At 48.1% G+C, this 27,849-nt stretch overlaps 2 protein-coding genes across 2 annotated transcripts in view; one reads left to right on the top strand and one right to left on the bottom strand.

The window, feature by feature from the left end:
- The window catches only part of SAMHD1 (SAM and HD domain containing deoxynucleoside triphosphate triphosphohydrolase 1), a 37,373-nt gene extending 16,162 nt beyond the window's left edge, over positions 1-21,211 (top strand). The window contains exons 11-16 of the mRNA XM_049816246.1: positions 226-341; positions 3,889-4,028; positions 6,804-6,893; positions 8,122-8,226; positions 8,595-8,732; positions 19,147-21,211. Of these exons, the coding sequence (XP_049672203.1) occupies positions 226-341; positions 3,889-4,028; positions 6,804-6,893; positions 8,122-8,226; positions 8,595-8,732; positions 19,147-19,269 (712 nt within the window). The 3' untranslated portion in view covers positions 19,270-21,211. The remainder of the gene's footprint in view (positions 1-225; positions 342-3,888; positions 4,029-6,803; positions 6,894-8,121; positions 8,227-8,594; positions 8,733-19,146) is intronic.
- Positions 21,212-25,082: 3,871 nt separating this feature from the next.
- TLDC2 (TBC/LysM-associated domain containing 2) lies at positions 25,083-27,436 on the bottom strand. Its single transcript, XM_049817081.1, is given in 7 exon segments — positions 25,083-25,218; positions 25,621-25,693; positions 26,290-26,403; positions 26,574-26,640; positions 26,642-26,710; positions 26,712-26,726; positions 27,251-27,436. Coding segments are annotated over 7 exon segments (660 nt in total).
- Between the last annotated feature and the right edge of the window lie 413 nt (positions 27,437-27,849).

The following is a 27,849-nucleotide window of genomic DNA, read 5'->3' as shown; positions in this document are numbered from 1 at the left end:
TCTGATCTGAACCTGTTTTCAGTAAATGGAAAGACTCTTGAATTGTAATGACAGCATGGAGATAGGACATAGTGCAGTGTGATCAGGGTCTGCTGTGTGCTTGCAATGCAGTTTCATCTATTGTCTTCTATTTATACCATATTAATGCATTTCTTTTTTGACTCTTGAGCAATAAGGTGTTTTAAAATGATGCTATCCTTAAGTCTTAATTTTGTCTCAAACTAGGATTACAGAAGCCTTTCAAAAAGCAGACAAGTTTTTTAAAATAGAAGGCTCTGGAGGAAAGCTGTACCAGATTTCTACAGCAATGGAGGACATGGAAGCCTACACTAAACTAACTGGTATGAGGTCTCAGATTTTGTTGTTAAAGTAGAAGAACATGAGTACCTGTTAAAATGCTGTTTTTATAGTTGTTGTCACAGTGGGCCGTTGCCCATGACTAGGATTCTCAAGTACTGCTCTTATGCACAGATGGTGGGGCAGACCTGCACTGTCCAACCTCTGTGCTCTCATATCTTTCTGGGAGAGCAAGACCTTCTGGTTTGAATTACTTGTATGTTGAGAGAAAGAAGCACCAACTTCTTACATTCTGCACACATTCAAATTCAGATTATTGCAAGCAGTGCTGTCAGGAGGTCCTGCCTGTGCCCAGAGTTTGTTGCACGAGCGGGATGTAGGTCAGCTCTGAGCAATGCTGTATCTAGCTACACTAGGTAGAGAAGTACTGTATGTGTGTTGTAGTGTGAAACTGACCCCAAGGCAGGTTTCAAAGGGCTCTGATGGGGTCTGAGTTGATTTGCTTGAAACATTGCTACCCTGCTTGCAAATATAACAGAAGAAAACAAAATATATGAACAACTTAGTTTATTGCTGAAAGTTTTTGGTTGCTCAGATAAGAGCTTGTGAGAATAGTTCTTGTAGGGTAAGTACATGGAGCAGCAGCCTCCTTGAAGACTGTCATGGTTCAACCCCAGCCAACAGCTAAGTCCCACACAGCCACTGTCTCACTGCCTTGTGGTGGGATGGGGAGAGAATTGGAAGATTAGAAGTGAGAAAACTTGTGGCTTGAGATAAAGACAGTTTAATAGGTAAAGCAAAAGAAATGCACGCAAGCAAAGCGAAACAAGGAATTCATTCGCCACCTCCCACCAGCAGGCAGGTGTTCAGCCATCTCTAGGAAATCAGGGCTCCATCACACGTAGTGGTTACTTGGGAAGACAAACGCCATCACTCCAAATGTCCCCCTTTCCTTCTTCTTCCCCCAGCTTGATATGCTGAGCATGATACCATATGGACTGGAATATGCCTTGGGTCAGTTGGGGTCAGCTGTCCCAGCTGTGTCCCCTTCCAACTTCTTGTGCACCCCCAACCTCCTTGCTGGTAGGGTGGGGTGAGAGGCAGAAAAGGCCTTAACTCTGTGTAAGCACTGCTCAGCAGTAACCAAAACATCTCTGCATTATCAACACTGTTTCTAGCACAAATCCAAAACAGACTCCCATACAAGGTAATATGGAAAAAATTAACTCTGTCGCAGTCAAAACCAGCACAAAGACATGTGGGGGAACTCCCAACACGATTACAGAGTGAAGCAAACGAGCTGAGACTTGTGATTTTTCCCCGTTTCTCAAGGTCTGGCTCAGTGCTGTGAAGAGAAGACACAGAGGAATTACTGAATTCACAGAAACTGGCTAGAGTTGTGTTGTGTCCTCTGTTAGTAGTTCCATGGCTTCCCACTACCATGGTGTCTTCGTTTTGTCTGCCCCTCCTGATCTTCACTGTGAGGCACACCAACATTCCTCTGGTTGGTGTTCAGTGCTGTGGCATGCCCTTACCAGCTTTGTGCAGCATGGGGGGTGGAGGCCGGTGTGGGCAAGGCAGACTCTGCTGCCCTGAGGGGTTTGTGATTGGGTGACAGCTGCAGACCTTGTTGAAGAGTGCTCCCAAGTACTGGCAGCTCTTGCAGCACCTGTGAGCTATGGCTCATGAGGATTCCCAAGGCATCTTGCCCGAGTGGCAAGGCAACTATTCTGAGTTTCCAACACCAAGCCTTGGCTGGCCAACAGAGAGACTCAAGAACTTGTATCTTTGGTCCCACGGACAAGGTGACAGAGGGTGAGGGCACCGTTGCAGAGGATCCTGTGTGCCGTAACCTCTGCCATACTAATGGCCTTTTGCCGGCAATCCTTCATCTGCCACAGCCCCATTCAGCCTGACCATAGACCTGCTGCATCAAGCAGGTGAAGGGGCTGTACAGAGTGCTGAGCTGAGGAGCTGCCTGGCTCCTCTGGCAGTGCATGCCTCTGCCCCAGCGGAGGAGAAGGGTCTGGCTTTGAGGGGCAGTAGCTATTGGAGAGCATGAATTGCAGTGTTGGGCTGTGGGAGGCTGGGCTGAAAGGCAAGATGATTAAGTTCTTAATGGGCTAGGATCTGTTCCCTGGGGGCTGTCTGGTCCGTAAGGTCAGCCGTGCTAGCAAGTTAGCAGCAGGGTCCTGTTGTAACTGCTTGCTGACCAGTGGTACCTGGCGAGGAGCACAGCTCAGGGCAAAGGAGACCAGGACTGTTCCCTGCCTTTTACAGTCTGCCACAGCAAGGAGCTGCTTGCCAGGGCTGTCCTGCTCAACAAGGAGAGCTGGACAGCAAGGAGAGTGTTGTGAGGAATATGCCAATGTCAGATGAAACAGTGGACCGCGAAGGATGAGTATGTTCTCTTAAAGGCATATCCTTCCCTGCTTTCAGTAGTTGCAACCTCTGGGCTTCTGAGAGGACAATAGGCTCTTTTCAGTAGTCCATGGTGAGTGATGCTTCTGTGAAATTGTCCAATTACCTTTTGGATATTTGCAAATTATAAACTCCTGTGAGGTTCGGCAGCAGAAAGTTCCCTAGCTTTTTTCCATGATGGGTGAAGAACCACTGTTAGTTTTTAACTTGTTGCCTCCTAATTCGACAGCAAATCCTAGTTTTAGTAAAGGATGAGACAGCAAACTTCCTTGTCACTACTGCTTTTGCACAATGGATGTGTTAATGGGCTTCTTATTTTCCCTGCATTATCTGTTCTCTCAGACTGAAGAGACCTAGTGTATTGTTTCTCGTGGAGAGGTTCCTGAGTTTGATCAACCTTGTCCATAAAAACAACCCTCAGTTAAAGGTTTTGATACATGGCTCATAACTTGCTTCTGGAGTGTGTCAGGAGCTTCTTAAGCCAGTTGTGGTCCTAGGTGGGGCATTGCAGAGCTATGCTTGCAGCACATGGCAAAGCTGTCTAGGTGTTTCTGGCTGGGGAATGCAAATGGAAATGGAGTGCATCTGTGTTGGTTGTGACAGGTGAGCAGCATTCTGCCAGCAGCAGTCTCTTTAAGACAGCCAAAAATAACCTTTCTGCTCTGAAGCCACATCAAAAGGAACCTGTGTCTTGCTGCTCATATTGATGGTGGGAAACACAGTGCATACTTCACTATCACGTGGAGACAGGAGGGGGGACTTTGATGCTAGCGTCCAAAGTCTGAGAAATTCTGAATTCTTTATTCTTTTACAAGATAGAGCACCCTTGAACCTGAGCCAGTTAATGCTGGGGTTTAGGATGTTCTGCTGAACAAGATTGGCTAAATAAGAAGAGGAAGCAACTTCCAGTGAAATAATAAAACATGTTGCAAGGGTGAGAATTGAGCTAGTTTTTCCGTGATCAACTGTTATGAATCTGATGATAATCAAGATGATATTGTAAGTGACTTCTCAGCTGTCAGACTTGGTGTGTTCAGTTATTCTCTGAAAGTGAGTGTCTTTCCTGAAGCAGCAGTTTTTCTTGTTGCTTTAACCTTTGTCCCTGTACATGCATTTTGCTGTGACGCTGGATTGTGACATGCTTAACAAAAATCAATGGAACTTTGGCAGATAATATCTACCTGGAAATTCTGCACTCAAGTTGTCCAGAACTGAAGGAGGCACGAGACATTTTGCATAAAATAGAACGACGTCAATTATACAAGTTTTTAGGAGAGACTCAACCTGAAACAATGAGGCAAATTGTAAAGGTAACGTCCACTGGTGGAAGATTCTGAATTCTGTCCCTGTAAAAATGTTCTCTAAGTTGCTGGCCATCTTTTTTTCTTTACTTCCATGTGGGTTTTGTTTGTTTTGACTGGGTTTTTTGCTTAACTGCTATTCCAAAAATAGAGTCAAAAGTCACCTCCTGTCTTTACGTAGCTGAGACATGAAACATATTATCAGCAATTGGGAAGAATTTTATTTACAAACAGCCAGAAGAATGGCAAGAGGTGGAAATTCAGAAGTTGATTATTGCAGAAATATTTTCAGAAAAAAACCTGTTTTCTGAAAAATACAAAATTGCATGGAAAGCTGTTACAGTCCAGTGGTTGAGAAGGTTATTACTATCATATTGTGTTCATTAAAATTTCAAAATAATAAGGAACATATTTGCTTTGAATCGTAATTTCTGTGCTTTACTTTGAGAGCAAATGTCAGATTGAATAACAACTTTCTAATTTCTTGGCATTAAAGTCTGTACTCAGCATATGCATGCATGTATTTTTTCCTGTGTTTGCTTTTCAAAGCATTCATCAGACATCAGTTTAACTGTTGTCTTATTTCAAAATCCTGTTATGTTAGAGCTGACGTTACTTCAGGTGGCTCAGCTTTTCTTGTAATGTGCTATACCATGTTATCAAATCATCAGTTAATTTTCTCTAAATTTCAGCCATGATGCTTAAAATTTTCCACGCCAAATTTCCAGAAGTGGCTGACTATCTAGAAAGCTTTAATAAAAATAATTCAGCTCTTTCACAGAATAAGGTTAGAGGAGGAATACTAGATGTCTTCTCTCTTCCTCTTCCTGCTCTGTTCCTCATTTTGTTGAAGAGAAAGTTTTCTTGTGTTCTTTGTCTAAGAAAAAGTAGTGTTAAGAGATCTTGTATTAAAAAAGTAGCAGGAAATAGGAGGAAGGAAAACATGAAATGGTTGTACGTTGATTTTCAAGTTTCTGCCTTTCTGAAGAGGAGTTCAGGATAGGTAGCTTAACAAATGAGATGGGCAGGAGAGTGAATTGCCTGTGTTCCACCTTTAAACAGTTCCTTTTAGAAGTTTGGTTAATGAAAAGAAAACTCTCACTTTGAAAATCCATCCAGAGGTATTGAGTCTTGGGGTGTCCAGTGTGTTGTTTTGAAGGGAGACTGGATCACTGTTGGTGTCATAATTATATCCAGCCAATGCTTTGCAGCTTCTGATGCTCAGCTGAGGGATTGGGGAGGGTTTTTCCTCCTGTGGTACAGGAGTTGCCTGTTGCAGGAGTGTTGGGGGCTCAATTTCCTCTGAAGTGCTGGAGGTGAGCAGTGGCTGGACAAGATATAGCTGTGTCTGTTCTGCTGCTTAAGAGACTGTAATGCTCTTAAGTTTAGAATTATAGAATGGTTTGGGTTGGAAGAGACCTTTAAAGGTCATCAAGTCCAACCCCCCTGCAATGAGCAGGGACATCTGCAACTAGATTAGGTTGCTCAAAACTCCATCCAGTTTTGTGATCCTCAAGGTGGCCAGAGCTGGGGGAACATCCCAAATAGCTACAGAATTCTTAAATTCAAAGCTAAGTTTCCAGTTAATGCAAAACTGGAAGAGGTAACTTAAAAAAGGCAAGCAAACAACAAAGAAAAGGAGAAAGTTAGCATACAAACATTCTGATACAGAATAGAAATAAAATAGCTTATAAACAGACTGCCTCCTGCCAGTTGCCTCCTGGTGATTCTTTGTCTAGGTTTGCTCTCAGTCTAAACCGTTCCTTGGCTTCTTAAGTCACAACAAACCACACATACGCCTCAGCTTGGCAATGTGTGTGATTCCCTGCTCTTCTGAGCAGTCTCCCTGTCTTTGCAATGGACAAATCATCGCAAAAAAATGCTGCTGGCTGAATTCCTTCCCTTCTGGACCTCTCTTCCTGAATGCTCTGTGCTGCACTCAAAGCTTTTCTCCCATGAGTCTCAGTTGCTCCAAGGAAATCTTGCTTCGTCAAATCTTGCATCTTCCCCAGAACATAGCAGCCCTGGACAAAGGTAAACAGGCCACCTTCTCTCTCCTGCCTATCCACAGCCATTTAATGAGAATGTATACATTTTCATGAACAACTACTCTCCATCATGTGATTCTCTGCTTGGCTTTAGCCTAGCTATCTGCAGGAAATGCCCTCTCAGGTCCAAAATCAGACAAAAACCCCTTTGTGGGTTTCAGCTTTTAGCTTTTGCTGCTTTTTGTTTTGTTTTAATAGTGATCAATGACATTACTGATCTTGTCTGTCTCGGGGTTTTTTAATATGTTTCAATGTATAGGTATAAAAGCTTTATTAGAGGGTGTGATCCTGCAGCCCTTCATTTGGAAAAATAAAATAAAAAGTTTGGTAAAAACATTTAGTATTCAGCTTTGGGGAACTTAATTGCAAAACATTTGTATTAGTAAACCAATTGCTTGAAGGCAGTTATTTTCTGCTTTCGTGGAGATTTCAACTTTCTGGATGGACTCTCTCTCCCCCTCCACCCCCTCTCACCAGATGTAAAACTCTTCCTCCACAGACTAGCAGTATTTGGGTCGTCTTGGTTATATAAGCTTGTTTTGTTTCTACAAATTAGTAGAAAAGTTACGGCTAAGATATATAAAGATTCAAACAACCAGATTGCTGCAAGAAGAGTCTGTCAAGCTACAAAGAAATGAAAGTTTTAGTTTAGTGACATGTTCTGTCATGCATTTTGTTGCCTTGGTCTAGACCTGATAGTGCATAAATGTAATCTGAGTTACTGTCTTTTTTTCAGAATAATAGCCTGGCAGAAAGCATTGCTAATTCCAAGCCAGAAAAAGATCCTCCAGATGTGGAGCTAAAGGCTGAAGATTTCATAATTGATGTAAATATCTCTCAGAGCAGGTTCAGAGTAAAAACTTCTCAATCACAGTGGGTCTTGTATACCATAGTGAAAATTGAAGATAACGTTTCAGTACATTTGCAAAGTGAAAAACAAACCCACAGGGTTGCCTCATAAATGTAGTCCTAGCTGTTCAGCTCAAGGCTCTGAGAGCAAGGAGCTTCCCCCTTGGGAGGTTTGCTGTGGTTGGGAGTGTCTGGGGGCAGAGGCTTCAGGCAGCTTCACTGGGCTGTCCTTTGGGCACTTCTGTTCCCAGTGACAAATGTGTTCTCCCATGACTGTCCTCACTCTGAAAAGAGGCAGAACAGAAACCTTTGAGTTTTAGCATATGGGTGTCAAAGTCAACAGTCCAGGAACCACTGCTGCGGATTATGAAGGCAAGTAAACTGTGGGCCCCAGTGGGAGGATAAACAGGCACAGTGACTTCCAGGCTTCTGGTATTGCGTGCCTGATACATGGCAATTGTTCCTGGGTTTTGTCTTCTGCATAAAACACCTTGCTGCCACAGCTCAGTCACCAGCCAGCACTGGTGGGAAGGAGAGAGAGAGCATGAGACAGAGGAGAGAGCTCGAGCAGTCTGCACGTATTGAATAGCTTAATCCCTCTTTTTGGTTAATTTCTGGGAAGAGCTAAAGAATCGCTTTCCATAGAGTGCATCACAAATCACTTCTAAAGGTCCCTTGCATTAAAGAGTCACTCCAGGCTGGGTAAAATTGTAGCAATTTACTTAGCTTTAAAGTAGTTGACTCTGCTTTCCTTGTCCCACAAATTGAAGTCATGGGCAAGTGGGCTTCTCCCTGCTGACCACAAAACTCTTGGTGTACCAAGCAGATGTAACTAATGTTGTCTAAATCTCATGCTTAAAATTGTAAGATCTACTGCTGCCTCTGTGGGTTGTGTGTTTCGTGGAGGCATAGGCTGGCAAGGACCAGCATGCTTCCACTGTTTGAAACTGGAGTGTTTCAGAGAGACTGGGACCTGGTTGGTCTAAATGTGAATATCCACCTGGCAGCTTCAGGGCAAAAGGTGGTGGAAGAAAAGATATAAAATGCAAGTACCAGATTGTTTTATTACATAATCATTTGTTAATTACTGTTTTATTTGATTAGTGTCATTTACAGAAGTCTGGTGTGTATCCTTTTATATTTATTGTGAGAAAACTAAAGGTAAACATTAACAAATGCCTTTTTTTTTATTGTTTTACTTCAAGGTTATCAACATGGATTATGGAATGAAAGAACAGAATCCCATTGATAAAGTTCTCTTCTATTGCAAGGCTGATCCTTCCAAGGCAGTCAAGATCAGTAAAGAACAGGTAGACTTTTATTTTCCTTGGCTGGCTTCTGAAGGGCATCTCCTTCACTGCTTGCTATAGAAGCAATTACAGTCCTTCATGGTAGTTCTTGCAGGAGTTGTGGAGAGGTTGTAGAATCCGTGTCCTTGCAGGTCTTTGGTGTGTGTTGTATTATGACAATCTGGAATCCTGATAGCCTTTGCATATGAACAGTATTTAACTTGAATACACTGGGAGTCTTAGAAAAATACAATTGATTTGGATAAAGCTCATGGATTGTAGTGGGATGTTTTTTACTGCTTTCCATTTGTATTCAGATGAAAAAATTGAAGTTCAGTGGACCCTAAATTCCAGGAAATACTAAAGCTTATTTCTTTTTTATTCCAAAGGTTTCAAAGCTTTTACCCATGACATTTGCGGAGCAGGTTATCCGGGTTTATTGCAAAAGTCAGGATCCAGATACTATTTCAGCTGCAAAACAGTATTTTATTCAGTGGTGTATAGAAAAGGATTTCACCAAACCACAGGTAACATTCACATGTTATTTTTCTTGTTCTTAGAGCTCTTCACCTTTGTCCATAAGCTTGCTCTGTCATTAAAAAACTTGACATTCAGGCCTTGTCTTTGTGACAGAGCCACTCCTCACTAACCTAGCTTCTGGTTCTATTGTGACTCGCATCTGGGCATGCTTTGGTTTCACTGAAATAGTGATGGATTGGCATTGATTTAACTGAAGTCATTTGAGAAGTCATGTTTCTATAACAAAGTTAGTATCCACTTGATAGTTCATGGATACAGGTTTCCTCATAAAAGGCTTAAAACAGCACTGAGAGATTAAAAGATCTAGGGAAGAGGTCAGATCAGTTCTTATATTGCTTTTCCTCTTTTCCTTCCTTGTTCACCAGCTGTTAAACTCACTCCTCCCCCAGGAGATTCGCACCAAGTCCATTTGCTCTGAGTTAGAGTGGAAAATATCTGTGGGAACAAGGTTGCAAACCTCTACTCTCTGGGCAGCTGGTCTGTAGTGTGAGTTGCCTGCAAGGCTTTACCTGTTCTCTGTGTTTCCCTTTTCTGTCAACTCTCAGAACATACAAGTTTCCAGCTATGAGGAAGGAAGAGGCTATATTACAGCTCATCTGACATTTTGTTTTGTCTTGGGAACTGGGTCAGAGCTGCCCTGGCAAGTAAAATGGAGGCTCTAAAACAGACCCTGAGTCCATACGTCTTGCTTTGCATTCCTCCTGCCAAAGGTGGTGGAGAAGCCTGTAACAGTTGTGGCTGTTGTCGTGGTTTAACCCCAGCCAGCAACTAAGCACCACACAGCCGCTCACTCCCTCCCCCCCCATCCAGTGGGATGGGGGAGAAAATCGGGAAAAAGAAGTAAAACTCCTGGGTTGAGATAAGAACGGTTTAATAGAACAGAAAAGAAGAAACTAATAATGATAACGATAACACTAATAAAATGACAACAGCAGTAATAAAAGGATTGGAATGTACGAATGATGTGCAGGGCAATTGCTCACCACCCGCCGACCGACACCCCAACAGTCCCCGAGCGGCGATTCCCTGCCCCCCCACTTCCCAGTTCCTATACTAGATGGGACGTCACATGGTATGGAATACACCATTGGCCAGTTTGGGTCAGGTGCCCTGGTTGTGTCCTGTGCCAACTTCTTGTGCCCTGGCTGGGCATGAGAAGCTGAAAAATCCTTGACTATAGTCTAAATACTACTGAGCAACAACTGAAAACATCAGTGTTATCAACATTCTTTGCATACGGAACTCAAAACATAGCACTGTACCAGCTACTAGGAAGACGGTTAACTATCCCAGCTGAAACCAGGACAGTATCCACCCCTTATTCTATACCATTGACGTCATGCTCAGTTCCCATACCTTCAGTTACATCCTGATCAATCATCACTACCTTTCCGTCCCTTTGAGACATATGAACAATGATATATATATGTATACACACACAGAGATATCATTCCTTTAGTTCATGAGTTATGTTCATAAAACATTTGTTTTCATTTAGTTTCCGACTCTGGGCTCCATCTGTCATACCAGTCTGTCTGGGCAGGAGGAATGGTGCAAAGTCCTCTCGGTCGGTAGAGCAGAATTGGGCTTCAGTGCGGTGTGACGAGCAGATGACATTTGACGCAGCAGGAGGATGGTGTGCACCGTTGGATTGGTGCATGCTGGAGTCAGTTCTGGTTCCATCACTACTGAGCTTTGCTCAGTTTTATCGTAGTTCTTTCTTGCTTGATCCAAGTGAGTCTTACTATAGTACTATGGATATAGCATATAACAATTATAGTAATGATAACATACATAGCAGGGTTATATAGCAACTAATATCATACAGTTTAATTCTGGCTATTTTCACCTAAAATCAAATCCCCTTGAGGCACACATCGGACTTCTCCATCTTTTCGCATCGCCCACCAAGTGCACCCAGGCCCTTGAGCAAAAGCAATCCCACGAATGGGTTTACCTTTACCCGAGGCAGGAGTAACCCAGACTGTTTTCCCTAACATGTTTTTCATGTGCACTACAGGGACTTTATCCCCTTCTACAGTATGTAAAAATTCTGATTGGGCAGGGCCACTCCCATTGGTAGATCCTGTGGTGTTGACTAACCAGGTGGCTTTTGCTAAATGTGTATCCCAATGTTTGAAAGTTCCGCCCCCCATTGCTTTCAATGTAGTCTTTAACAGTCCATTGTATCGCTCAATTTTCCCAGAGGCTGATGCACGATAGGGGATATGATACACCCACTCAATGCCATGCTCTTTGGCCCAGGTGTCTATGAGGTTGTTTCAGAAATGAGTCCCATTGTCTGACTCAATTCTTTCTGGGGTGCCATGTCGCCACAAGACCTGCTTCTCAAGGCCCAGGATAGTGTTCCGGGCAGTGGCATGGGGCACAGAATATGTTTCCAGCCATCCGGTGGTTGCTTCCACCATTGTAAGCACATAGCGCTTGCCTTGGCGAGTTTGTGGGAGTGTGATATAGTCAATCTGCCAGGCTTCCCCAGATTTATATTTCAGCCATTGCTTTCCATACCACAGGGGCTTTAACCGCTTGGCTTGCTTAATTGCAGCACATGTTTCACTTTCATGGATAACCTGCACGATAGTGTCCATGGTCAGGTCCACCCCTCGATCTCGAGCCCATCTATATGTTGCATCTCTTCCCTGATGGCCTGAAGTATCATGGGCCCACCGAGCCATAAATAGCTCACCCTTATGTTGCCAGTCCAGGTCCACCTGAGCCACTTCAATCTTGGCAGCCTGATCCACCTGTTGGTTGTTTCAGTGTTCTTCAGTGGCCCGACCCTTGGGTACGTGAGCATATACATGACGTACTTTTACAACCAGATTCTCTAGCCGGGACACAATATCTTGCCACAGTGCGGAAGCCCGAATGGGTTTACCTCTGCGCTGCCAGTTGCTCTGCTTCCATTGCTGTAACCACCCCCACAGGGCATTTGCCACCATCCATGAGTCAGTGTAGAGATAGAGCACTGGCCACTTTTCTCTTTCAGCAATGTCTAACACTAGCTGGATGGCTTTCACCTCTGCAAACTGACTCGATTCACCTTCTCCTTCAGCAGTTTCTGCAACTTGTCATATAGGACTCCATACAGCAGCTTTCCACCTTCGATGCTTTCCCACAATGCGACAGGACCCATCAGTGAACAGGGCATATTGCCTCTCATTTTCTGGCAGTTTATTATACAGCGGGGCTTCTTCAGCACGTGCCACCTCCTCCTCTGGCGACATTCCAAAATCTTTGCCTTCTGGCCAGTCCGTGATCACTTCTAAAATTCCTGGGCGACTGAGGTTTCCTATGCGAGCCCGTTGTGTGATCAGTGCGATCCACTTACTCCACGTGGTGTCAGTCGTGTGATGTGTAGAGGAGACCCTCCCTTTGAACATCCAGCCCAGCACTGGCAGTTGGGGTGCTAAGAGGAGCTGTGTCTCAGTACCAACCACTTCTGAGGCAGCTCGAACTCCTTCATATGCTGCCAATAACTCTTTTTCAGTTGGAGTATAGCAAGCCTCAGATCCTTGATATCCTTGACTCCAAAACCCCAGGGGTCGGCCTTGGGTTTCCCCAGGTGCTTTCTGCCAGAGGCTCCAGGTAGGGCCATTCTCCCCAGCTGCAGTGTAGAGCACATTTTTAACATCTTGTCCTGTCCGGACTGGTCCAAGGGCTATGGCATGAACAATCTCCCGTTTAATTTGTGCAAAGGCTTGTTGTTGTTCAGGGCCCCATTTAAAATCATTCTTCTTCCTGGTCACTTGATAGAGAGGGCTTACAATCAAACTGTAATTCGGAATATGCATTCTCCAAAACCTCATGACACTAAGAAGGCCTGTGCGTCCTTTTTATTGTTCGGTGGAGACATAGCTGCTATTTTGTTAATCACGTCCATGGGGATCTGATGACATCCATCTTGCCATTTTATTCCCAAAAACTGGATCTCCTGTGCAGGTCCCTTGACCTTACTTTCTTTTATGGCAAAACCGGCTTTCAGAAGGATTTGGATTATTTTCTTCCCTTTCTCAAAGACTTCTGCCGTGTTGCCCCATACGATGATGTCATCAATGTATTGCAGGTGTTCTGGAGCTTCACCTTTTTCCAGTGCAGTCTGGATTAGTCCATGGCAAATGGTGGGGCTGTGTTTCCACCCCTCGGGCAATTGATTCCAAGTGTACTGGACACCCCTCCAAGTAAAGGCAAATTGTGGACGACACTCTGCTGCTAGAGGGATTGAGAAAAACGCAATAGCAATGTCAATTGTGGCATACCACTTGGCTGCCTTTGACTCTAGCTCATATTGAAGTTCTAGGATATCTGGAACGGCAGCACTCAGCGGTGGCGTAACTTCATTCAGGCCGCAATAGTCAACTGTTAATCTCCATTCCCCATTAGACTTCTGCACCAGCCATATGGGGCTATTAAAGGATGAGCGAGTTTTGCTGATCGCTCCTTGGCTCTCCAGTTGGTGAATCAATTTGTGGATGGGAATCAGAGAGTCTCGGTTGGTGCGATATTGCCGCCGGTGCACCGTCGTGGTAGCAATTGGCACTTGTTGTTCTTCAACCTTCAGCAACCCCACAATCGAAGGGTCTTGAGAGAGACCAGGCAGGGTAGGCAACTGTTCAGTGTCCTCCGTCTCCAAGGCAGCTATACCAAAAGCCCATCGATACCCCTTCGGGTCCTTAAAATACCCCCTCCTGAGATAGTCTATGCCAAGGATACACAGAGCCTCTGGAACCAGTCACAATGGGGTGTTTCTGCCACTCATTTCCAGTTAGGCTTACTTCAGCTTCCAATACAGTTAACTCTTGAGAACCCGCTGTCACACCAGAAATACAAATGACTTCTGTCCCTTTATAACTTGATGGCATTAGAGTGCACTGTGCACCAGTCTCTACTAGAACCTTATACTCCTGTGGGTCTGACATGCCAGGCCATCGAATCCACACAGTCCAATAGACCCAGTTATCCCTTTCCTCCACCTGGCTGGAGACAGGGCCCCTCTAATTCTGGTTAGAGTATTCAGTATTCACTTCTCGTAAAATTGGCTCAGAAGTCCCTTCAAGAGGATTGGAAATAAAATCAGCCCTTCTACTCTGTTTGGAAACTGGAGCGGCATTTTTCCTGGTAGAATCCCCTTTTGTGGTGGTTTTTCCTCGCAGTTCACGTACCCGTGCATTTAGGACTGAGGTAGGTTTTTCATCCCATTTCCTCATGTCCTCTCCCTGATCACATAGGTAAAACCACAGGGCACCTTGCGGTGTGTACCTTCTATATTCTCTCTCTTGGGCAGAAGAACGCTTACTCCTAATAGCTGAGACATTGGTCCTTACAAGTGTGGAGTAGGACATATCCTCTTTGATTTGTTGGACATCCTGGGACAGCTTCTCCACAGCTGAAATGCAGGCTTGTAGGGAGGAGGAGAGATTTTCTTCATATTGACGGAGTTGGCGAGCCACTTCCTCCACTGTTGGTGCCTCTTCATCCTTCCAGGATATTATTGCCAATGCGTTGGCATAGGACGATGGTGCGCTCCATACAAACTTCCGCCACATGGGTTGTGTGCATTGGACTTCGTCTGGATCTTTGGGTAATTGTGGGTTGTCCGGGTCATGATGAATCGTCTCTAGCACAGCTAATTCCCTCAGATATTAGATGCCTCTTTCCATGGTGGTCCACTTGCTTCATTGACATATAACATCTTCCTTAAAGGGGTACCTTTCCTTCACACTTGACAGGAGTTGCCTCCAGAGGCTGATGGCTTGTGTCCCTCTTCCAATTGCCTTGTCAATGCCACCTTCCCTGGCAAGTGATCCCAGCTGCATGGCTTCCCTACCTTCTAATTCCAAGCTATTAGCCCCATTGTCCCAGTATCGGAGGAGCCAGGTGATAATATGCTCACCTATACGGCAGCCAAAATCTTTTCGCATATCCCGCAGCTCACTCAAGGATAGGGACAGGGTTATTACCTCTGGTTCTGCCTCTTCCTCCGGTTCCCGTGATGACCTGGTTCACCTTCATCCTTTGCTAAGTGAACTGATTTTTTTTGTATATTTCTTTTTCTGTATGGGGGCAACTGATACTGGTGCGGGTTGGTCTGCTGGTTCAGTTGCAGTATCGCTCGCCGGGTTTTGGATAACCATAGTGTCTGTCGCCGAGGTTTGGGTAGCTGCTGTGCTCATTGCCGGGGCTGGAGGGGCTGCAGTGCCTGTTGTTGAGGTTTGGGTAGCTGCTGTGCTCATTGCCGGGGCTGGAGGGGCTGCAGTGCCTGTTGTTGAGGTTTGGGTAGCCTGAGTTCTCGTTGCCGGGGCTGGAGGGGTCACGGTGCCTGTCGCCAAGGTCTGGGTGCCTGCAATGCTCCTTGTTGGGCCTGGAGGGGCCGCAGCGCCCGTTGCCGAGGTTTGGGTGGCCGCGGTACTCATTGTTTTGTTGTTAGGTCTAGAGATTTTCTCTTCCCCTTGAGGGTACTGAGTGGTATCGAACAGGGCTCGACAGGCATGGGCCAGGCCCAAGCACGTTGCAGTGATTTGTATCTCTCTGGAGCTGCCAGGGTGACAGCATACCTTTTCCAAATATTTTACTAGTTCTTCTGGATCCTGCACTTGTTCGGGGGTGAATTTCCAAAACATTGCAGGTGCCCACTTTTCTAGGTACTTGCCCATACTACCCCACACACCCTGCCACTCATAATTATCCAGCCTTGGGGCACATCTCTGGGTGATCTTCTTTAAATATCTGTTTAACCTTAAACGAGAGCTGAACCACATTCAGAAGTATGCTAATTCCTAGCAGTAGGACTAGGACCGTGCTAGTCCCAACACCCCAGGAGTATTCAAATTTTTCAAAATTCTCAAACACCATTGTAACTGGAGTGAAGGAGAAAGGAGAGGGGAACACAGGTACCCCACCCATAGACTGGTTTTCCATGGAGGAAAGGTAAATGGTATAATTATTAATAGTTTCCCACAGATAGTTCCCGCCGTATAAAGGTGACAATGCTGAGTGCAAATACCGGATTAATCCCACAGCCGATGACTTTATCATACCATAAACCAGTGTTATACTATACATCAAAGCGAAAACCTTAATCCACCTCCCACGGATGATAAGCAGTAGAAGAGGAACTACATACAGCAAGTGAGGTGATACATAACAGAGCTTTAAAAAACAGAGCAACAACTCTAAGAACACATAAATCAACATAATGAACGCTTAGAACAAATTTGTTTTAACAAGTTCCGGTCAGGTTTGTCGTTATCTCAACCCTTCGGGCCCCACGTTGGGCGCCAAAATGGACTGTCATGGTTTAACCCCAGCCAGCAACTAAGCACCACGCAGCCGCTCACTCACTCCCCCCATCCAGTGGGATGGGGGAGAAAATCAGGAAAAAGAAGTAAAACTCCTGGGTTGAGATAGGAACGGTTTAATAGAACAGAAAAGAAGAAACTAATAACGATAACACTAATAAAATGACAACAGCAGTAATAAAAGGATTGGAATGTACAAATGATGCGCAGGGCAATTGCTCACCACCCGCCGACCGACACCCCAACAGTCCCCGAGCGGCGATTCCCTGCCCCCCCACTTCCCAGTTCCTATACTAGATGGGACGTCACATGGTATGGAATACACCATTGGCCAGTTTGGGTCAGGTGCCCTGGTTGTGTCCTGTGCCAACTTCTTGTGCCCTGGCTGGGCATGAGAAGCTGAAAAATCCTTGACTATAGTCTAAACACTACTTAGCAACAACTGAAAACATCAGTGTTATCAACATTCTTTGCATACTGAACTCAAAACATAGCACTGTACCAGCTACTAGGAAGACAGTTAACTCTATCCCAGCTGAAACCAGGACGGCTGTAAACTGGTGCTGTGTGGATACAGCATCCCCATCACATGCCCCTTGCAAGAAGGTGAGCGCCTTCATCTAAAAAAATTACCACGTGCTACTACTTCCAGTATATTCTTCATTGTAGGGAAGAAGTTATGGTTGTATTAAGTAAGTTTTCTCAGTAGAAAATGCTAATGGAGCCACTCTGCTATGTGCATGAGCTGTGAAGTTTCTTGGCTGGAAGTGTCAGTAGGTGTGGTATATGTGCTGGCAAATCTGCTGTTACATTTCTCCCCTAATGGTTGGCTTTCACTTTTGTTTCTCGGATAGTCATAGTGGGAAAAGGAATAGCTTGCTTCAGTTCCATGTACTTTTTCAGGTATTTTCCACTATCTGGGATCAAGCGTCAAAGTAAAATAAATGCTTATATCAAAATTTCCCAAGTTGCTTAAGAAATGCAGTGCTGTGGTGGGTTGGCCCTGGCTGAACGCCAAGTGCCCACCAAAGCCGTTCTATCACTCCCGCTTCTCAGCTGGACAGGGGAGAGAAAATACAACAAAGAGCTTGTGGGTCAAGATAAGGACAGGAGAGATCACTCACCAATTACTGTCATGGGCAAAACAGACTCAGCTTGCGGAAAATTAACTCAATTTATTACAAATCAACGAGAGCAGGGTAATGAGAAATCAAACCAAATCTCAGAACACCTTCCCTCCACCCCTCCCTTCTTCCCGGGCACAACTTCACTCCCGGATTCTCTACCAAGCCCCCCTGCAGCGGCACAGGGGGACAGGGAATGGGGTTTACAGTCATTTCATCACACGTTATTTTCTGCCACTCCGTCCTCCTCAGGGGGAGGACTCATCACACTCTTCCCCTGCTCCAGCGTGGGGTCCCACCCACGGGAGGCAGTCCTCCACAAACTTCTCCACAGGCTGCAGTTCTTCATGATCTGCTCCAGCATGAATCCTTTCCATGGCGTGCAGTCCTTCAGGAGCACACTGCTCCAGCATGGGTCCCCCATGGGGTCACAAATCCTGCCAGAAAACCTGCTCCGTGGGCTCCTCTCTCCACAGATCCACAGGTCCTGCCAGGAGCCTGCTCCAGCGTGGGCTTCCCACGGGGTCACAGCCTCCTTCGGGAACCCACCTGCTCCGGCGTTGGGTCCTCCACGGGCTGCAGCTGGATATCTGCTCCACCGTGGACCTCCCTGGACTGCAGGGGGACAGCCTGCCTCACCAGGGTCTTCACCACAGGCTGCAGGGGAATCTCTGCTCCAGTGCCTGGAGCATCTCCTCCCCCTCCTTCTTCACTGACCTTGGTGTCAGCAGGCTTGTTTCTCTTACATGTTCTCACTCCTCACTCCGGCGGCTGTTTTTCCGCATCCCAACTTTTTTTTCCTTCTTAAAAATGTTATCACATAGTCTTTACCACTATCGCCGATTGGCTCGGCCTTGGCCGGCGGCGGGTCCGTCTTAGAGCTGGCTGGTATGGGCTCTCTCGAACACAGGGGAAGCTTCCAGCAGCTTCTTACAGAAGCTACCCCAGTAACCTGCCTGCCCCCGCTACCAAAACCTTGCCACACAAAGCCAATACAAGTGTGAACAGTTTGTTCTGAGCCATGTATTTTTTTCCTTTTCATCAGGTATGTTAATATCTCTGACTTTGCATCTTACTTGCTAGAGACATCTGCAGGTCTCATTTGGGGAAAGAGCTACATCCTCTGAAATGAAAGACCACCCAGTAGGAGTGTTCGTATATGCTGGAGCTACAGCTATAGGCACAAACAACTTGTTTTAAGGCTTGTTCTTATGTCATACTTATGGCATCCATCTTTTGAGAACAGTTCATTTCAGAAGGGCTTTTTACAAATTAATGAAGCAACAAGCTTTCTCTGCTTGTAGCTTGTAGAGTATGATTGTATCCGATAAGCATATTCTTCTAGTTCAGGCATGCCTATCTTGCAGGCATGTTGCAGAACATAGCAATGTGTATCTCACCAGCTTATTTCTAAACTTAGAGAGCTTATTGCTCTCTCCTCCATGTTTGCGGTGCCTGAGCACTAAATTAATGTATATATCTGACAAGGATGGGCACCACTGCCTTAGACCATACCAGTTACTCTACCGACATTATATGCTTTAAGATGGTGAAAGGCACATCCAAGCACCTACAGCTGGTAGATTGCAATAGTTTTAAATGAGATACTGTGGCAAATTGAGAGGAAGCACAATAATGTTTCTGGTTCATATACCAATATATAAGCCTGCTGATCTTCCTAGATTTGCTCATAATAATTTAGGAAGAGGTGAACTGCCAAGGGTGAAGGCTTCTCAGATATTCAGAGAAATTTTTTTTCTCCCCACCAGATACTACCACTGACTACAGCAATTTCCATCTCTGGGATGTGCGGTCTTCAATGTTTGTTGATTTACAATGCTTCTAGGACCTTGGATTTATTTTTTCTATTAAGTCTGATACTGAGCTTTTCCCCTGCTTTAGGATAGAAAGCAAAAGTGAATGTACTATCATTAATGTTTTCTGACTTTTAATAATAGGATGGTGATGTGGTTGCCCCTCATCTAACTCCAATGAAGAAAAGCTGGAATAACATGAGAGATGATGAACACAGGACAGCTGCAGAACCCAGCTGCAAACAAAGGCTTCCTTTTGATAAGTAACACTTTTCCTTTTGGCACTGTTCAGTCAGCTTCTTCAGAAGATGAGTAAACCTGAGCAACAACTCTTTTAAAAGCCAGTTGGATGGACTGTAAGAATTTATGCAACAATGCAGAAATGCATTTTACAAGACAGTATGTTTTAATGTAGGTACTTAAAGAAAGTGCATATTCCAAATGGACTTTTTAAAAATTAACAACCTATTACAGCAGAGCAAGCTCAGTTCTCATTTATTTTTGAATGTATTGGCACTGTGTAGCAAGAGTAACTGTAAAAATTCCAATTCATCATTATTACAAGAAGTGCTGAAAACATGTTACTGTTCCTTCTAGTCCTGATCCCTTCTTAAATGATTGTGATACTGCATGAGCTAGCAGAAAAACTTCCAGCTCAGGTTTCTGGGTTTGGTGGGGGTTTTTTTTCAGTACCCAAGGAAGAGAGGAGTAAGTATGCTTCTGAAAATATAGTGAGGTAATAGAACTTTGAAATAACCATAGATGGCATCTTGAAGAATAACAAAACAAAATTTCATTTAAAAAGATAAAAGGAGGGGAGAGGGGAATCTTTTTAATAACCAAAGATTACTTTTCTGGTAATCAAAAAGCTGTTGAAGATGCAGGCCTTTTGCTATAAGTGTGACCACAATTTTTATTGAAGTAACAATGCATTGCAGTGACATGCAGCCTTTTATTGTTTTATAGTGTATTTTTGATACATTGAATGTTATATTTTTACTGTTACACTGAACTGCAAAAACTGCTCAAAACGTCCATTATTTGAGTGCTTGCAGGAAAGCAGAGCTACCCGAACGTTTGTCAAGGTAGGTGGACGTGCGCACAGTTCTTGGCGCAGTTAGTGAGTTCTGGCAGGATGCTGCACTGGCTCTTCCTTGCACCAAGGGTGCCTTGTTTCTGCATTACACTGTACTAGTAGACAGGCTCTTCAGGAATTCTTCCATTCTTGTATCCCTTCCCTGTTTCTTCTGGATCTCCGATTGCTGTTCCTGTGTAATCTTTCTCTCCCTTGTAGAACTATAAGGGTTCCTATATTTGTCCCTTACTGGCAGTACTAAAGTGAGTGTTGCTAAATGTCCATCCCGTGGAAAAGGTGGATGAGGAAGACTGTTTTCCTCTCATCTGTAACTCAGGTCTAAGAGGAAGGCTGCTTTCATTAAACAAAAGCTAAAAGCTTGAAAAAGCCCGCCCTCAAAACTAAAAATGCAAAGCAAAAGGTTCAGTAATACTCAGAAATTGGAATGAGCTTTGGATTTTTATATCTGAAATGGGGGAAAAAAAGTTCAGCATTCTGTTTTGACAGTCAAGTGTGGGTAACTAGGTTAGTTTCTGAAAATTAACACAATGGGAATTCACTATGAGAGAACTACAGAACTTTCTTCATATCTGATTACGTTTCCTTTGCCCTTTTTATCATGAGAACTGATAGCTGTTAGGCAGAGGGAAGGAGAATGAGTATTCACGTACTTACTCAGATTTCATTTGTTGAACTAACCAGGAGTCATTTTGCGCTCTGCTGCTTTCTTACGTGCCTGTGCTCATGTGACTAAAGGTGCAGCCTCTGCTGTTAATCTCTTTAACGGTATTTCAGATCTGCAGGTGTACCAGGTAACTATTAGAAGGGGTTGTGACCACTTCAAAAGCTTTTAAAGAACTTCCTATTATGCTCCAAGAAACAACATGTGAAGGCATTTATCTCCCTTATCTGCATAAAATCAAGTATTGTTCAGAATAATGTAATGTTGCTATTGCTGCTTGGGTTTGTTTTGAATCTGCTATAAAAGGTGCACTTTATACTTGGGAAATATCTTTTTGCTTATGTTTAAGCAAAAATTCGTACTTAATGTTAAGTCCCGAGACAGAGCATTTCTTTTCCTCAAACATGTTAATCTGAGCCTCTCTGGACTAAGAATAAATTTATAAACAATGATTTTACTATTCTTTTAAGGAATTGCAGTGTGCAAACTTTTTTAAAAACTGGTCTTACTGCATAGTTATAAACAACTAAGTGTATTTCTGAAGGTCAAATGCTGCTCTGTGGAAGTGCAAATCTTCCAGTTTGAGGAGATGGTTTCTTAATTTATGTTTACCCAATGTGGTGTGAATGGTAACTGCAGTGGAGCCAGCTCAGCTGTAAGGAACCATGGTGCCAGGGCTGGCGGGGAAGCTCGCAGGGGTTGTGCCAAGGTGGAGTATCCAGCCTCTCCTTGTGCCTTGTGGTGAAACTGCAGCCACATGGCTGTTGCCATGCCTGGGCAGAGCAGGCAGACCTCTGACTTCAGCATCCTTACAGGAGCTGGGTTGCCTTTAGGCACTGCTCCAACTATTGTGTCGGGGAAAAAAGAAAAGTGAAGTCATGCTTCACCAACCTGGTGAAGCACCTTCACCTTCTATGACGAAATGAGTGATCTCGTAGTTAAGGGGAGAGCAGTGGATATTGTCTGCTGAACAAGCTGTTGAAGTATGGTCTGGATGAGCAGGCAGTCGGGTGGAGTGAAAACTGGCTGAAGGACTGGGCCCACAGGGTGGTTGATCAGTGGCAGAAAATCTAGTTGGAGCCCAGTAACTAATTGTGTACCCCAGGGGTCAATACTGGGTCCAGTCCCAGTAGTCTTCATTACTGGATGATGGGACAGGGTCTACCCTCAGCAAGTTTGCAGGTGACACCAAACAGGAGGTATCATCAAACAGGAGGAGTGGCTGATACACCAGAGGGTTGGGCTGCCATCCAGAGGGACCTTGTCAGGCTGGAGAAATGGGTTGATGGGAACCTCATGAAGTTCAACAAGGGAAAGTGCAAAGTCCTGCTCTGGGGGAGGGTCAGGCTCATTCACCAGTGTGGGCAGGGGTCACCCACCTGGGAAGCAGCTTTGCAGGAAAGGATCTAGGGGTCCTGGTTGGACACATGAGTTGACCATGAGCCAACAATGTGCTCTTGCAGCAAAGTATGCCAGTGGTGTCCTGGGCTGCCTTAGGCAAAGCAGTGCTGGCAGGCAGAGGCTCCTTCTCCTCTTCTCAGCATTGGTGAGCTCGCCCCTGGAGTGCTGGGTCCAGTGCTGGGCTCCCCAGTACAAGAGAGACAGGGACAGGCTGGAGAGAGTCCAGCGAAGGGCCATGAAGGGGTTGAAGGGACTGGAGCATCTCTGCTAAGAGGAGAGGTTGAGGGAGCTGGGACTGTTCAGCCTGGAGCAGAGCAGGCTCAGGGGGATCCCATCAGTGTGTATAAATACCTGGAGGGAGGGTGCAGAGAGGACGGGGCCAGGCTCTTCTCAGTGGTGCCCAGGGACAGGACCAGAGGCCATGGGCACAAACTGGAACACAGGAGGGTCCTTCTGAACATGAGGAAACACTTTTTCACTGTGAAGGTGGCTGAGCGCTGGCACAGGTTGCCCAGCGAGGTCATGGAGTCTCCATCCATGGAGATACTCAAAAGCTGCCTGGATGCGGTCCAGCTGGCTCTGGGTGGCCCTAATGGAGCAGAAGTTGGACAAGATGACCTCCGGAGATCACTGCCACCCTCGACCAGCCTGTGATCCTACCCCACTGCTACTGGCAGAAATGTAAAATGGGCCTGCAGTCAGGGGACGTGTGTCGGCGAGGGGTGAGGCAGGGCTGAGAGGCCTGTGAAGAGGATTGGTTCCCAGTGGCTTCCTGGGCAGCCAAGCTTTATTGGAGCCTTTCCCCAGCCTGTTTGGTGATGGCTCGCACCTTCAGTGCCTTCTCTGCTGCTGCCACCATTTACTGCAGCAAGTTTCTACGCGGTGGGGAGGATGTTCCTCCTTTTCTCCCTGATCTGAAGGTGGGGGCCACAGGCTACCAGCCCTGAGATGTGGGGGGTCTTGTTAATTTGGGGGCTCTGCTGCGTGCCCCCAGCTATGCTTGCAGGCTGTGGTGACAGCAGTGGGCATTGCACCTCAACAAGCAGTCTCGGTGAGGACACATGGGCACCTCATCATGCATCAAGGTCCTCGGGGATGGTGCTTCGCAACCTGTGGCACCTGCGCACAGGAGGTTGGGTGCCCTGTGTGGCTGTAGTGGGCTCCCGGCACGTGCTGCTGGGGGTGTCCAGGAGCCCCGTGGGGAGGGTACAGGGATGCAGGGATATGCTCCCCTCAGGGCACCTGGTCAGAGGAGCTGTAAACAACATGTGAGTCAAGCCTTACAGTCATGGGATAAGGGAGGTGATAAGTGCCACTAGTTGTTGGTGGCACTCAGTGGGAGGGGTATGGGCAGGAGAACATTAATTTTTTCAGTTGGGAGGATATAGAAAGGAAGGGAAACAAACCTCATCCCACTAACTGATGGACTCTCAAGAAGCTACAGGCAGCCAGGACTTCGCAGCTGTTTGGAGTGTAACTCTGCAGGTCTGGGGCATTGGAGAGGGTTGGTGGGACTCCACAAGCAGAGGAGGATGGAGGAATGAAGAGGGTGTAGGCAGAAAAGGGGTATAAAATGGTTGTGTGTAAAATGGGGCTGGTCAGTGAGTTGTCTGCCTGAGCCCTGCACCTGATCTGTCTTACCGTCTGTGTCCTGTTGTCTTAAATCCCTTCTTAACTCTTTCTCTGTTGATCTCACATAGCCTGTGTGGATGTGTTGTGCTGCAAGGACAAGGTGCCAGCTGCTGGAGAGACCAGCGTGGGTGGGTTTGGGGCCAGCAGCTGGGGTCAGACTGGGGCTATAGGCGCCTCTGGTGTCAGCTACTGGAGCGGGTGGGAGTCCCAGTGCCAGCTGCTAGGGGGCGAGTGGCTGTGTTGTCCCCAAACTGGGTGTCCATGGGGGAGGTGTGTGTCATTTGCAGGTAAACTTTAAGCTCGACCATCTGGTGTGTATGGAGCTGTGGTGGGGCTAAGAGGGCAGGGATGCGGGCAGGGGGCTGGGCAGGTTGAAGCAGCTGTGTTCCTTCGGTAGATGCTGGGCTCCAGCAGCTGGGCAGGAGGGTCCTGGGCTGGAGCGGCTGGAGGAGGCCACAGCTCCTGACATCCTTCAGCACCCATCAGGTCAGGGCGAGATACTCAACGTAGCCTGGACACCCCTGAGGAGGAAGCCATGGTCCTCAGGAGGTGATGGGGTGGATAGAGTGGATGCTGCCAGAGGGGGATGGGTCCCCACAACCCCCTGGAGCAGCACCCTGGGCTGACACCCCGAGCTTGCTGCGGGCACACAGCCCCAGGCTGTGACAGAGCACGGATGGTGCTCTAGCAGCTCCCAGCCTGCTTGCTGTCACTTGCTTTGCACAACTACATGGTGCTGTGCATTGTTTCTAGGGCAAGGACAAAGCTGGGAGCACAGCTCTGCCTCTTTATTGATGAGTGGTCACCATATTGCCTGCCAGCCCTGGCAGCACCATCCCCCGGGGCAGTGGCTGGTGGGGCAGAGGCTGCCTGGGCTTGCTTGGTCCTGCTGGCATCATGCTGCTCTCGAAGCTTGCTTCTCCATGTGGGACTGTGTGGTGCTTGGCCCCACCACGCACTCTCCTCCTGGGGTGGCTCTTTGTCATCCTGGCCAGGCAGGGTGCTCAGTGCCATGGTGGGGGCCAGTCCTGCAGCCACACCGGCATGGTGGCAGCAGCACTGCAGGGGTCTGAGATCCCACTGCAGACTGTCCCCATCATGCTGCCCCCACCAGCTCTTGGCACATGAAATGGGGACATTGCTGGGGACAGGGTGGAGGGAGGCAAGGGTGAGGCTGTGCACCATCCCAGCAGGCGTGGTGAGTGTTGGCAGGGAACAGCTGTTCACGAGACATCGGTCCCAACGCATCCCCCCTGACGCCACCTCTGTCCCCAGGTGTGGGTGGCAGTGTCAGGCCAGGCCCCACACTTCCAGCTCTTGGACGCAGAACTCTTCCCAGGGTGAGAGGGTCTCATTGTCAAAAGTCTCGCAGGGGTGGCTGCCCCTGTAGTGCAGGTCTCCGTCCAGCCACAGCCCAAATTTACTGCTGGGAAGGTGCCAACGGCATGGTTGACTGAGAGTTCCCTCCCCTGCCTCCTCCATGCCTGGAGACCTCCCCAGCCACCTCCCCGTCCCCAGTCCCAGCTGCCCTCCTGCCGAGGAAGCCAAGCACAAGGGACAGGCACAACGGGGATGAGACAGGACAAGCAGCCACCCCTGGGGCTGCCACCCTGCCTGCAGGCAAGGAGCAGGCAGGCCTGCCAGCAGCAGGGTCAGGCAGATGAAATGGCTAGTGCTGCTGGACAAGCTCCACTGGAGTTTCTGGGTTCAAACCACTGGCACTGCCTGGACCCAGCTCTGCAGGGCAGCCTGGGCTCAGATCATGGCCCCGAAGGCCACTGGGGCTGGGGACCCCGAGGGCTGCTGAAGCTGCCACTGCAGCTCCTACCTGCCCCCACCAATCATCAGCAGGTCTATGTCCCCTTTCACAAAGAAGTTGTTCCTGCCTGTCCAGCAGTTGGCTGGGACTGTGGGCTGGGGCGCAACATCCCCATCCCCACCCCTGTTCCTGTCCTGCAAGGGACAGCTGGGAGCTGCTGAGCAAAGCTAGCTCTGCCTGTCCCCACTGTGTCCTGCTTCTCCAGAGGAAGACCTGGCTGAGCCTGTGGGCACCATCCTGGTGCTGGCCCATCCCTGCCAGCAGCGCTGGGGGCTCCAGCAGGGGATGGCTGCCACCCACTAATGCCACCAGCCCCATCTCACACACGGACCCCCACTACTGCAGGCAGATGTGGCTGAGCCGTCTCCATGTCCCACTGATGCTGGACTGAGACTGCCCTGGCATGCAGGTGATGCCTGGTGATGCCTGGCTGGGTAGGGTTCCCTTCCCTGAGTCCCCCTCCGTGCATGGCTGGCTGGGATTTGCCTTCTTCCTCCAGCTCTGGATGAACCCAGGGAACTACAGCTGGTAGGGTGCCCTGGATGCTTCACCCACATCCAGCCAAGTGCAGTCATGCCACCCTAGATCCCTCCCCAGCACCTTGGGGACCCCCTAGCATGGCCAGGTCCCAGGGACATCACCAGCCCCCCCACTCCAGGGTGCCCTGTGGCTGGCAGCCTGCAGCCCCCACCTTCAGCTCCGGGGAGAAGGAGAAGAAAAAGGTCTCCCCTGTCCTGTAGAAGCCATTGCTGCAGCGAATGGTGGTGACAGAAAAGGCACTGAAGGCCTGGGGGGAACAGAGAGGGGGAATCCCATGCCACGGTGCTTGGTGGAGCTCCCCAATGCCGGAGTGTGTCCCCCATCCTGCTGTCAGCAGTGTGGATGTGGCCAGGCCCCAGGTGATGCTGTGTTCGCTGCTCCCAGTGCCATGGGGCAGCTGGGCGGGGGAGGGCCTGGTCGTGCCTCTGTGTCCCTGATGAGCAGCAGGGTGGGGGAGCCTAGCTGGCCCCTGAATTGGTACAGGGTTCTGCAGGCTGAAGCTGTCCTGCCTGGTGCAGCACAACAGGTGCCAGGGCTGCTGTGTCAGCCGGGGCGGGGGGCAGGTGGGGCCCCAGCTGGGGCAGAGTGGGCTCAGCCAGGGCTGGCAGGCTGCTTCTGAGCATCCTCCCCCATCCCAAGCATCCCCTCTGAAGAGGTCTCCCCAGGCATCCTCCCCACCTCATGCCCAGTATCATCCCAAGACATCTCCCCAAGCACTCAAACCCCTCCCAAGAGACCTCCTCCCAAGTGAGCATCCTCCCAAAATGTGTCCCCAAGAATCCTCCTCCCCAAACATGTTCCCAAAGGGTCTCCTCAAGCTCCTGGCCCACCCAGCAGCCTCCCAGCATGCTCCCCCCACAAGCATTCTCATCCTGAGACCCCTTCTGACATATGTCCCTAAGCATCCTCCCCACCCACCCACCCCACCCCCTGCAACCTCCAAGAGGCACTGCTGAGGTGGCTGACCCCTGGGACAGAGAGCTGTCACCCATCTGGCCTTGCACTGGACCAGTTCCTGGCAGAACAGTGGCCATGGCTGCATGGCACAGGGGAGGTGCGTGTGTGTTGGGGTCCTTGTGCTGGTGGGAGGCTCCCTCACCTCCTGGATCTCCCTGTCCTGCAGGATGCTGCTCAGTGTGCTCAGCGCCAGCCTGCACAGCTCCTCCAGTGCAGGGGCCACTGCTGGGGCTCCCTCCCAGCCTGGCTGCCCCTCTCTGGCCAGTTCCCCACATCCCACAGGCAGCTCCTCATCCTGGTCGGGCTGGGGGCAGGTGGAGGTTAGCATCGCTGCAGGCTCTGGGGGATCAGCATCCCTGAACCCACCCTGCATGGGGTGTGTCCCATCCAGGGCCTGGGTGAAGGCGCCCAAAGGCCACAGGGATGGGCACTTGGCTGAGCCTCCAGCCCAGCCCCTGGCTGCCTGCTGCTCCCAACAGCCCTGCTGTGCCATGCCATGCCCTTGGTACCCTGCCCAGCCACTCCCCTCCTTGTCCACAGCTGGGCTGGCCCCGCAGCACATGGGGTCAGGGATGTGCCTTGGTCCTGGTGGCAGCTGGTAACAAGTGTCTCAGCCGGCCACACGCTCAGGGCCGCTGTGGGTGCAGCCCCTGCCAAAGGGCAGATGGGCAGCAATTCCCTGCCACAGGTGGGGGACCGGCAGAAAACACCCCAGGGGCACAAGAGGGCAGCCCCAGGCAG

This window comes from Accipiter gentilis, chromosome 14 (assembly GCF_929443795.1).
Source record: "Accipiter gentilis chromosome 14, bAccGen1.1, whole genome shotgun sequence".
Taxonomy (NCBI): Eukaryota; Metazoa; Chordata; class Aves; order Accipitriformes; family Accipitridae; genus Astur; species Astur gentilis.
The sequence above is the reverse complement of the archived record's forward strand: the minus strand, read 5'-3'. Positions and strand labels throughout refer to the sequence as shown.